The sequence below is a fragment of the Otolemur garnettii genome, unplaced genomic scaffold (genome assembly GCF_000181295.1).
Source record: "Otolemur garnettii isolate 467f Iridium unplaced genomic scaffold, OtoGar3 scaffold00110, whole genome shotgun sequence".
Classification (NCBI taxonomy): domain Eukaryota; kingdom Metazoa; phylum Chordata; class Mammalia; order Primates; family Galagidae; genus Otolemur; species Otolemur garnettii.
In genome coordinates, this window is record NW_003852505.1 from 2,429,184 (window position 1) to 2,442,254 (window position 13,071).

The window sequence follows — 13,071 nt, forward strand, 5'->3', positions numbered from 1 at the left end:
GGATTGTTCTCCTCTCCCAAGATTAGAAATGTAACACTGCAAGGCTCTGTCCTTGGCCCTCTTCTTTGTCTACAATCATCTTCTAGACCTGCGCCATGACATAAGAATGATAGGGCACAATTGCAAGTCATGTCTACAATTCTAGATTTTCTAGTAGCTACATTGAGAAAGAAAAGAGAAACAGGTGAAATTTCTTTCAATAATATATTTTACTTAACCTAATATAACCAAAATATTATTTCAACATTTAATCACCATATAAATAACACTAAGGATATATTTAACAGTCATTTTTTTTCATACTAAGCTGCCACATCAGTCACACCGGCCCGCTGCTCCAAAGCCCCCAGTGGCTTGCCATCAAGTTCATAGTAAAAATTCCAGCCCCTTACCATGGGCCTTGTGTAACTGGGTCCCGCTCCCATGCCCTACTGACCACCGAATCTTCTACCCTCCCACTTTGTCCCTCTTCTCAGCCACAGTGGCCTTCATGGTGATTCCCAATACATCAAGCCACTTTCAATCTTGGGACCATTGCATGGCTGACTCCTATGTGGCATTCAAGCATCCCGTGTTACCTCTCCCAGAAAGCACTTCGGTGATCATCCTAGTTAGAGCACTCCTATTCTCTCTCCACCCCATTATCCTTTCTCAACATCTTCCTAGCCCTCATCACTACCTGAACTTATATTGTATATTAATGTGATTCCTAGTTTCTTGTCTATCTCCTCTACTAGTATGTAAATCCCCTAAGGGCAGGGACCTTGTCTATCTTGTTCATTGCTGGATCTCCCCATACCTAGAATGAAAGAGTCACAGGATTTACTACTGTTGGATTGGATGTTCCATATGAGAGGGATGTCAGGCACTCAATGACTATTTGTTGAATGAATGTGTAAATTCCATAAAAAAAAAAGAGGACATAATCTAAAAACTGCCTTTGTGGTCAGAAATTTGTCAGAAGTAGAGGCATGCTGTGGGAGGCAGGGGAAGACTTGTGCTGGGAGAGAAATCTCCTTGTTTCCTGGTCTAGCGGGACTGGACTTCCCTGCCAGCAAAGTGACCCCACCCCTGGCTTATTCACCTGTGTAGAAGTAAGCACTCTTGGGCCCCTCTAGTCAAAAGAGTCCATTCCCAGGTATCCTAGCCGTGTGAACCCTGCCTGTGGTGTCCCATTCAACTTGGCTGGGTCTCATGGAGCAGGAGGCTTCAGTAATAGAAAGCCTGCCTCTTCGTACTTTGCAGCCACCACTGACAGAATTTCTGTCCTTTTGCCCTCAGGTTGACTTTATTAAACAGAGCTTTGCTTCCCGAGTAGCTCCTTATAAAGACATAATTGTGTTTCCTTCATGTGTCTCATTATGGTCAATACAAACTTTAAATGAATTTGTTCCTTAATTATACCATGACTCAATGATAGCAGCCTTGGGGCTGCCTTCTCTGCTCTATGCTTTTATTTATGGTATTTACCAAAAACTCCTATCACCTCACTGGTATCTCAAAGTTATAAAGTCACAGTGTTCCCTCTAAAATATCAATGTAACCATAAGCATCTCCTGCTTAAACGCGATCATCAGCTTCCTGCCGCCCACAAGATAAAAGCCAAATTCCTAACATTCAAGGTCCTTTGCAATCTGGTGCTCTCTGCCCCTTTGGAGGGGGCCCAGGCTCTCAGCAGCCCACCCCTACTCACACCCCGCGCTCTGGTCTCCTAGAATGGCCAATCAATCATCCCCTAAACACATCATGTTCTTTTGCTCTCTTTGTGCTCTGCACAGGTTGTCCACTTGGCCTGGAACACCATCCCCCTAATCTCTGCATCCCTAAAACTCTACACATTCTTCAAGACCCAGCTCAGAGGTGACCCCACATGCCCCTTGCACAGACCTCTGTTATAGATGATATCACCGTGAGAACCAGGACCACTTTCTGATTATGTGAGTATCTCCAGCACCTAGCACAATACCAGGCACACAGAAAGCGCTCACTGCATATGTTCATAGATGGATAAATGCAGGAGCTGGGGGGTATTGGAGTGGCAAATAGGAGTCAGTGGGGAAACCGGTTCCCTTTTTTACACACAGGGAGACACTTTGAGACATACTTTTAGTAAAGGACCCCTCTGCATGAAGTCCCATGCAAAAGCTGGCAAGCCAAGTAAGGAAAGAAATAGAAATTTTTAGCCAGTAAATGATGAAGAGCTTTCAGAACCACTTCCAAGGAGCAGAAATAGTCATGTAATGATGGTCATCAAGAAGCCTGGTCTAGTGGAGATATAAAGTTTTGTTATCAAGTCATATCAAGTCATTATTAAAATGTTTTCTTGCTTTTCCTGGGCCAATCCCAGAAGCTTAGGCCTCACAGCTGCCTTTTCCTTCTCAGACTGCCTCACTTAAGGGATGAACAAGGGCTGTAGGGGGAGAAAGGGGGAAAAAACACAAGGGAAAAAAGGAACATCTTCCAAGGTTGTTAAAAATTTTAACCACAGCCTGATTGAGCTTAGAAAATTCAGGAGACTTTGTTTGACAGATTTGCTATCTTTCCAGAATGGGGAATGCTAATGGAAAGCAGCTGGTCTCATGCTTTTGTCTTTTAAAAAACAATCCAATAGGATGAAGTGCTTTTCATAGAGTCTGCGGTAGATAGAATTCTAAGATGGCCCCCAAGATTTTCCCACCTTGGTATGCATGCCCTGTAAATCCCCTCTCCTTGAGTGTCGGTGGACCTCAGCTAATCAGGTGTGCCTTGTTAAAAGCGGATCTACAGGTCAGATATAGAAGTCAGAGAGATTCAAGGCTGTAGCAGATGCTTTCCTGTTGGCCTTGAAGGGCCAAACGGTCATGTCATGGAGGGCCACATGGCAGGGTATGGCAGGTGGCCTCTACTAGCTGAAAGCACCCTTCACTTAACAGCTATCAAGAAACAAGGGAACTCAGCCTTGCAGCCTGAAAACACTGAATTCTGCCAACAACCTGTCAGTCTGGAAGATGACCCTGAAAAGAGGAGACCTTGCCTCTGGCTGATATACTGACTATAGCCTTCAGAGACCCTGAGCAGAGAACTCAGCAAATGCCCAGATTCTTGACCCATGGAAACTAACAGTGAATATATGTTGTAATAAGACATTAATTATTTTGTCATTTGTAAAACATCAATAGAAAACTAATAGATAACCAGAATATACAAAGAACTCAAGCAGATCGACAAGAAAAGGGCAAAAAAACCATTAAACCTGGGCAAGAGGCATAAACAGAAACTTGTCTTATGAAGATAGATTAAGGGCCAACAAACACCTTAAAAAGTTCATTATCTGTAATCGGGGAAACGTGAATCAAAACCACACTGAGATATCACCTAACCCCAGTGAGAATAACTCACATCATAAAGTCCCAAAGCAACAGTTGTTGGCATGGACATGGAAAGAAAGGAAAACTCATACACTGTTGGTGGGACTGCAAGCTATGGAAGTAATATGGAGATCCCTCAAGGAACTAAAAGTAGCCCTGCCATTTGATCCAGCAATCCCACTACTTAGTATTAACCTAAAGGAAAAAAAAGACATTTTATCATAAAGACCCTTGCCCTTGAATGCTGTTAGCAGCACAATTCACAATCTCAAAGATGTGGAAACAGCCCAAATGCCCATCAATACATGAGTAAATTAACAAAACGTGTTATACCATGGAATATCAGCCATAAAAAGATGACGATTGAGTATCTTTTGTAGCAACCTGGATGGAAATAGAGACCATTCTCCTAAGTATCACAAGAATGGAAAAACAAATACCAGGTGTACTCAGTACTAAATTGGAACTAGTTGCTCAAAACCTATAAGGTCAAATGGAAGCAAAACTCAATGGCATTCAAGTAGAGGGAAGGGGGGCGATGGGGTGGGTAAATTTCCACCCAGTGGGTACACTGCATGGGGATATTACACACTTTCCGGAGCAAGGACACACCTACAACTCTGACTTTATCCCCCACCAAAGCAAATCTGTAACTAAAAAGTTTGTACCACCATAACAATCTAAAACTTAAAAAAAGAAAGCAAACTAGTGGAGTCCTACAGGCCCCAACTCCAGTTGAGGAAGAAGCCAAAAGTGGGGTAGGTGTTGAGCCACGTCAGCTGTAGCACAGAGCTGCGTACAGAAGTCCAGAGGGGACTGTCTGTTCCTTTCTCCCAGGCCCCCACAGACACGTTTTTTTTTTTTTTTTGAGACAGAGCCTCAAGCTGTCCCCCTGGGTACAGTGCCATGGCATCAAAGCTCACAGCAACCTCCCACTCCTGGGCTCAAGCGAGTCTCCTGCCTCAGCCTCCCAAGTAGCTGGGACTACAGGCGCCCGCCACAATGCCCAGCTATTTTTTGGTTGCAGCTGTCATTGTTGTTTGGAGGGCCTGGACTGGATTTGAACCCACCACCTTAGGTATATGTGGCTGGCTCCTTAGCCACTTGAGCCACAGGCACCGAGCCCCCCCCCCCCCCAACACTTCTTTATAAAGAACTTAAGTTGCTCTTCTCTCAAATGAGTTGTCAGCTGGACCTATTGGACCCTGCTACATGTCAGAACATGCAGAAGCCCCTTAAATGCTCATCTTGTCTGAGATGGCTTTCTCTACTCCTAAGAGGATGTCTTTAATCCCTTTTCAAACCATTGCTGTACTTCTGGGTCCTCAGCCAGCAGTGTGTATCCGTCTAGCAGTGACTGAAGAACCCTGGAGGTTATCTTTCTGAGGCATGGCGAGAGGAGATGGTCGGCTCCTCCCTGCACCTGCTCAGCTGTTCTACAGGGAGTGTCTAATGCTCAAGATGCCAACTCATGCAGGAACCTGAGATCCTCTAATATGAAAGTATCAGAAAGGGCCCTCATTCCCCCTTATTAAGTGTAAAATAAGCTAACCTCCAGGGTAGAGGAGCCTAGGATCACTCTCCTTCCTTTTATCCTTGCCTGAGGTAGGCAGGAGAGCACCAGATGCTCAGCAAGCTCTTGAAATGCAGCCCTTAGACACCCCAAAAATGAAGACAGCTGACCCTCAGGCCACACAGTGAGCTCCAAAAGTCCCACTCCAGGAGCCCACCAGTAGCCACATGGCTCCATTCCTGGCTGACTAGCAGAATTCATTTGGTGGGGTAAGGGCAAGTTCCACCCAGGAAACAACTTCATCCATATAAAACTCAGGGCTCTGGACAGTAGTCAGCATGACCGGCATTCACGCAGCAGCAGTATCAGCAGGCTCAGGGCCAGCTAGCCAGCCATGAACTTCTGTTTGCTTAGCCTCCTAGGAGCAGGTGTGAGCACCTGGGATGCTGACTACAGGAAAGCAATCTTGATGGCCATTTATCCTCCATCTGAGAGCCCTGGGCAGATATCTGCTCAAAGCAGAAACTGCTACATGACTTTAGTGGTGTGATATTATATATTTTTTATCAATACAAAATATTTTACATATGTGTGGGGTACATGTGACATTTTGTTACGTGCATAGTACGTGTAATGATCAAGTCACCTCAAGTTTTTATCATGTTTATATGTTGGGAACATTTCAAGTCCTCTCTTCTAACTATGTTGAAATAGACAGAGGGTACCCCAAAATGCATACACATTTGAAGAAAGGAAAAGACTGAATTAAAATTGTAATACTCGGCTTGGTGCCTGTGGCTCAAGTGGCTAAGGCGCCAGCCTAAGGTGGCAGGTTCGAATCCAGCCTGGGCCCACCAAACAACAATGACGGCTGCAACCAAAAAATAGCTGGGCGTTGTAGCGGGCACCTGTGGTCCCAGCTACTTGGGAGGCGGAGGCAGGGAGACTCGCTTGAGCCCAGGAGTTGGAGGCTGCTTTGAGCTGTGATGCCATGGCACTCTACCCAGGGGGACAGCTTGAGGCTCTGTCTCAAAAAATAAATAAATAAATAAATAAAATAAAATTGTAATACTCAATTTATACCAATAACAAAAGATGAATACAAGTCACATCAAGCAACCTCTTATAATTGCACAAGTGAAATGCGACTTGAGTATTACAAATTTAGTAGTTTCTCTTTCCTAAGATGTGTATACATTTTTTGTCATCGTCTGTACAATGGATGCATTATAACCATAATCACTCTCCTCCTACTCTGCTATGGAAAATTAGAGTGCAGACTTCTATCTGCCTGTATGTTTGTACCTGTTAGTTGACTTGTCCTCATCTCCCGCTCTCCCACACAACCTTCTCAGCCACTGGTATCAATCTTTCTACTCTGTATCCCAGGCGTCCTCAAACTACGGCCCATGGGCCACATGCAGCCTGTCTAGGACATTTATCTGGCCCACTGGGTGTTTTTGCCGTGGCTGCCTGTCCTGCTTAGCAGCCGACCCATCCCGGGGCCCACAGTCCAGCCCTCCAACAGTCTGAGGGGCAGTGAACTGGCCCCCTGTTTAAAAAGTTTGAGGACCCCTACTCTATCCCCATGAAATCAAGTTTGTTAGCTTCCAGGTATGAGTGAGAACATGCAATATTTGTATTTTTGTGGGGGCTTATTTCACACGTCCATCTATGTTGCTGCAAATGGCAGGATTTCATTCTTGTATGGCTCTGTGGCATTCCACTGTGTACATATACACATTTTCTTTATCCATTCATCCATGGATGGGCACTTAGGTTGATATCATTTCATGGCCACTGTGGTGGCACATCATTTGAAATGACATAGGCAGCAACTTTTGCAAAGTCAATCCTCAAAATGCCCATGGGTGTGAGTAAGAATATACACAGGGAGAGAGGATCATCTCTTTATATTCCTCACCCTCACCTGTGGGCATCTGAGCACCTGGACCAGCAAGAGGATGCCCAAACATGCTCGAGCCTTTCTTATACTCTAGCAGGCCAGAGAATCATGGAAATTACCTTTTCCACTTACCTGCCACAGAGAAGCCCATTTTAGGAATGTCTCTGAGCACCCTGATTGTTATCCAGGGAGCATGGCCTTGTCCTGGAAAACAGAGGCAGCCTCAAAAGAATTGGTTGTCTCATCTGAAAGACTGCTTAAAATTTCTCAGGAGATACATCCCACTTCTAAGAAAGAGCAATAGGAAATATCCACGCCTTAGCCAAGAGAAGTGGCTGCCGACAGCCAAGCCGGCGAGCAGCACCTTCTCCTCCATCTTCTCTTCCTCCTCCTTTCCCTCCTCTTCTTCCTTCTTTGTGCCTTTTCGTCTTCCACCTATGTTTGAAAGGTCTCCATCTTCCCTTCCACCTCTGCCATCCCTTCTCCCCGTCACACCTCACCCCCAGAGTGACTCAGTAGAAGCTCAGAAAGACCCACCTCCTAACACCTTAGATCAACAGTCCTCAACCTGTGGGTCCTGACCCCTTTGTAACAATGAAAACACATCCTGCATATCAGATATTTACATTACGATTCATAACAGTAGCAAAATGACAGTTAGGAAGAAGCAATGAAAATAATGTTATGGTTGGAGATCACCACCACATGAGGAACTGTATTAAAGGGTCGCGGCATTAGGAAGGTTGAGAACCACTGCCTTAGATCCTCAGGGTTGGGGGAGCTGAAAATGCAAGGAACTTGGCCCAAGAGTTTCTTTCTGGCATGTCTCTAGCGACCTGGAAGCCCAGCTGCCGGGGAGTTCTATTCTGTCTTTCAATCCACAGATGCTATGATCCACGACTCTGCTCTTATACAGTCAGCAGTGATTAATATTATATATATAATTAATCAAATTAAGGAAATTACTGAGTCCTCGCTCTGTGCCAGGCAGGCACTATGAAAAACGATCTTACAGTACTATCCTATTGAATCCTCACAGGAGCCCTTAGGACGTAGGCATTGTTATTTAGTTTTTTATCATTTTTACCCCCATTTTCCAGAGGAAGAAACTGAGTCTTGGCTCGGTGCCTATAGCTTAACCGGCTAAGGCGTCAGCCACGTACACCTAAGGTGGCGGGTTCGAATCCCCAGCCCGGACCCGCCAAACAACAATGATGGCTGCAACCAAAAAATAGCCGGGTGTTGTGGCGGGCACCTGTGGTCCCAGCTACTTGGGAGGCAGAGGCAGGAGACTTGCTTGAGCCCAGGAGTTGGAGGTTGCTATGAGCTGTGATGCCATGGCACTCTACCCAGGGGGACAGCTTGAGGCTCTGTCTCAAAAAAAAAAAAAGAAAAAAGAAACTGAGTCTTGCTGAAATCAGGTAACTGTACAAGGTCAAACAAGTCGTGAGTACTGAAGCTGAGACTCAAACCCAGTTCTGGATGATTTCAAAGCCAGTGATGTGACACTTTGCTCTTCTCCCTCTTCACTTGGCAACATCTGGTCAGTAGGAAATGCCCACCCACTTCTGCTCTAAGAATCTTCCATACGTGTCTACTACAGCGTCTGAAACTAGGCAAATCTCTTTGTAGAGATTTGCAGATTGTTTTAACAATGAATTGAGTCCTGCCAAAAATGGTTCACTAGACCCCTGTGTTGTGATGAGGTATCTTCACTTAAAGGCAGTACGTCTGTAGCATGGGGACCCTTGGATGGTCAGACTGGGGTGGGGGACAGGAAAGCATGAGGACACTTGGGGGGCCTCAAGAGAAGAGCCAGAGTTAAGGAGCCCTAAGGATGGATTTCACAGCTTTAAATGCAAGTTGAGTGCCAAGAGGTCTGTCTTCAAACTCTCCACCCCAAGTGGAATATGTCTGAGGGTCTTTATTCAATGATTCATTTGCTACGGTGGCTATTATTATTGCTCCTAGCATTCAATAGTGCATCAGTTGGAGGGCTGAAAATCTCCAAAAAGGAAAGAAAAAAAGCAAAAGTAGAAGAAAAGGGGGTGTTGACGCAGGATGTTTCCGGGTGTGAACTTTACAAAGCACATCAGATTCTGTGGGATTTGACACATACATCCTGCCCTCAGAATTCAAAAGCCGTCAAGGAGAGATGAAACCTAAAGTCTTTCCCCAGTCAGGAGAGGCAGGGAAGATAAGAAAGAAAGAACAAAGAAGCCTCAAGGCCCAGGCTGAACTCTATGTGCTTTGCGGGAAGGCAATGTGTAACTTTCTGGTTTCACCTTGAGGCCTTTGGGCCCACAAGGTGGAGGTTGGGGGACAAAAATCTCCGCATCACTTCCTGGTTATGATACATAAGCTTTTGACCTCCCAATTTTAGAGTGAAAGCGAAGTCTCTGAATGATCCTGTTTTAATGGGGGGGGGGAATGGGCCTAAGGAGGGGTAATGCTGTTGTCCCCAGAGGTCACATGCCCACAGAAATAAAAATGCCTCCAAGAATCTGAAAGCCCTGGACATTCTCAGTCAGGGAGATATCTGACTGCCTTGAGGACCTCAGATTTCCTTAGCCTTTAATCCCATGGACACACCTGCAGCTGGGCAAAGAGGCAGCTACTGCTTAGAGTTGTGGGAAGAGTTACCCAAAGGTTGTCTGGCCCCAAATCTCGCCTTTTACCCCAGCCATGGTATCACCCTCTCTTTCTACATGGCCTAAAATATAATATCCACCAACAGAATCATTTCCCTTGTACCAAACAACAACGTCAGAACATTATTTCCCAGAGCCTCTCTCTTTAGTACCCCAAAGTTTTTATGCGTGCCTACTATGTGCTCAGACCTTTTTGAGGTGCTATTTCCACCTATTTCCAGGTGCTATGGAAGCAGACAGAACAAAATGGTTACCATTTGCTGGACACTGAATATGCACAGACACTGTCTGAAGTGCCTTGGATCCACCATCTCACTGGATCCTCAGAGCAATCCTATGAAGTAGGTACTATTCGCACTCCTTCCTTTCCCATTTGGGGGATGAGGAAGCCGAAAGGTTAAGTAACTGTTCCGGGCCATACAGCAAGTTCAAATTCTGAAGGTAGGATCTGAGTCTAGGCAATATGAGTTCAGAGCCCATAACTGCTACATAAAATGCCCCATTCTCTGATGACAAAGAAAAAGAGTACACATGAAAACGTTGAGAATAGTGCTACATTAGGAATCAGAAATTCTGGGGCCTGACCCTGCTCTTTTAACAAACTGTCCTTGTAACCCTACACAGCATCTCTTTGAGCCTCAGTTCCCACATTTGTGAAATAAAGAGATGATACAAAATTATTATGTATTCCCTTATGACATCATTTGGCAAGGACTCTCAGAGTCGGGCATTGACCATATGTACAAGAGATGGGTAGGCTCCAAGAGTGGAGGAACAGGAAGCAAAAGGCCTTGTATATGTGGTACAGGGGGCCAGGGCAGAAATGAGGTGCAGAGCCAAGGTTAAGCCAGAGAAGGGTATCCAAATGCATTGCAGATGTAAGACTGCCAGGGAGCAGCAAGGCAGGGTGAGGAGGCTGAGATTTAGATACAAATGAGGTCAAAGAACATGGGAAGATGAGAGTAAAGGAGAAGAGCAGATGGAAAAACTGAGGGGAGGGAGGCAGACAAGCCACAGGCGGGCCTAGAGGTTGCTTTTGTAGATGGCTGCATTTAAAGTGGCAAAAATGACTAATAGGAAGCTCTCAGTACATGGTGGAGTCATTGTGAAAGGCCAGATTGAGGAGGCAGACCTTAAGATGGGCCATGTGCTTGGCAGAGAAGTTTGTCGACAGCTTGAGCACAGAGGCACAGAGAGTAGGCATAGGTAAGCTAGGGATGGGAACAGAGAAGTCAGGTGACAGCCACAAACCTTTGGTAACCAGAAGAGTCTGAGCACTCTGGCCTGGAATGATGTGCTTGGGGCACTGATGTGCATTCGGATGGCACCTGGCTCACTTATATCCCTTTTGCCCAGGGTCAAGTTTGTTCTCACACCTGACTCTCATACTTCTTCCATCCAGGGCCTGGAGCCAAAGCCAGAAGCTTCTGGAGTGATATTGCCAGGCCACAGAAGAAAATTTCAGGGCAAAAGACTCCAGATAGCAATGAATTGGAAAACGGGGTGCCCCAGGCCCTGGAGCTAGACAGGACACCAAGAGGGCAGAGAAAGAAGAATCACCTTCAAGAACGCTGGGAGCTGGGCCAGGCAAGAGGGCAGTTAGTGGAGGACAGAAAGGCCCAGATAGCCAAGGGCAGAAAGGAGAGTCCTGGTCCCCAACTCCTATGTTCACTGCAAGCCACAGAAATAGAGGCGCCAAGGGCCAGTGTTCAAAGTATTTTCATGCTCATCCATGCATGAATTCACAGCATCCCTAGGTAGAGAAAAGAATAGAATTGCCACTTTTAAGAAGTCAATGATTTCAGCCATTCTCAATGGGGTTAGGTGATATCTTAGGGTGGTTTTGATTTTCATTTCCCTAATAATTAGGAATGATGAGCATTTTTTCATATGTTTGTTAGCCATTCATCTGTCTTCTTTAGAGAAGGTTCTATTCCTCTCTCTTGCCCATTGATATAAGGGATTGTTGGCTCTTTTTACGTTGCTTAATTCGAGTTATCCTAAAATCAATAGATCGTAGTTACCAACCTTTTGCCCAATTCATAATATGCAAATATCTTTTCCCATTGAAGTCTCAATGTTGGCGTGGATGCGGAGAGAAGGGAGCACTTTTACACTGCTGGTGGGACTCTAAACTAATACAACCTTTTTGGAAGGAAGTATAGAGAATCCTCAAAGAACTCAAACTAGGCCTCCCATTTGATCCTGCAATCCCATTGCAGGGCATCTACCCAGAAGAAAAAAAGCCCTTTTACCATAAGGACACTTGCACTAGACTGCTTATTGCAGCTCAATTTATAATTGCCAAAATGTGGAAACAGCCTAAATGCCCACCAAGCCAGGAATGGATTAACAGGCTATAGTATATGTATACCATGGAATACCATTCAGCCACTAAAAAAGATGGAGACTATATATCTTTTGTACTAACTTGGATGGAGGTGGAACACATTCTGCTTAGTAAAGCATCACAAGAATGGAGAAGCAAGAATCCAATGTACTCAACTTTGATCTGAGGACACATGATGCTAGTACGTGGTAGGGGGTGGGGGAATGGGGCAGTGGAGAGAGGGAGGGAGGGAGAGGTGAGGGGTCATGGTATTTGGCACACCTCTTGGGGGAAGAACACATTTATAAGAGGGAGTTTGCTTGACAAATATAATTAGTGTAACCTGGATCTTTGTACCCTCCAGGAATCCCCAACAATTAAAAAAAAGAAAGAAAGAAATGATTAACACAGCCATCATCTCACTTACTTATTTCTTGTGGTAAGACATTTAGACTATACTCTTAGTAGTTTTGAAATGCCCTGTTGCGTTGTACACAATATAAATTATACTTAGTTCATAAACAAGATTAAAAAAATAAAATGCTTGATTCTTACTACCGTTTTATCCTAGACTCTAAATCAAGGTTGTATCTGATTTATCATAAAGCATGCTAATTTTTGTGCCTCATCTCTTTTTATTTAAATATGTTCACATTGTTTAAAATTCAAAAGGAATAAAAAGGCAACAGGAAAAAAAAAAGTAAATGATATCCCCCAAGCTCTTTCCACGGGAGAATACTACCCCAAGGGAAAAGAAAAGTGGCGGTGAGCCCTAAGAGAACAGAAATCTGTCTGGCTTCTTTAAAGTTTAGGCACAAGAGTACCTAGTCAGAATGGCCTAGGAAAAGAGAAGGCCACACTGGGAGAAGTGTCCCTGCTGTCCTCACAGTGCCTAAGAGGAATGCCTCTGCTCTGTTGGCCACTTGAGAATGACAAGGAAGAGCACCCCAGAATGTGAGCAATAAATGGGATAATACATGAAAAGCAGGCTCAGTGCCATAGTTCAGTGAGTAGGGCGTCCACCACATGCACAGGGGCTGGCCTTGGCCTGGGCCTGCTAAACAATGACAACTGCAACCAAAAAATAGCCAGGTGTTGTGCTGGGCACCTGTAGTCCCAGCTACTTGGGAGGCTTATGCAAGAGAATTGCTTAAGCCTGAGAGGTTGAGATTGCTGTGAGCTATGACGCCATGGCACTCTACCCAGGGCAACATAGTGAGACTCTGTCTGAAAAAAAAAAAAAAATACATGAAAACTGGCACAGTGCCTGCTCCGAAGGAAGTGTTGAAACAGTAGAGTTTGGAGTGGCACCTGTGGCTCAAAGG

General features: G+C 45.1%; 1 protein-coding gene across 1 annotated transcript in view; it reads right to left on the reverse strand.

The window, feature by feature from the left end:
* Positions 1–13,071, reverse strand: part of KIAA1210 (KIAA1210 ortholog) — a 59,240-nt gene that overhangs the window by 38,218 nt on the left and 7,951 nt on the right. The window contains 1 exon segment of the mRNA XM_003797033.1: positions 7,335–7,340. Within this exon segment, the coding sequence (XP_003797081.1) occupies positions 7,335–7,340 (6 nt within the window).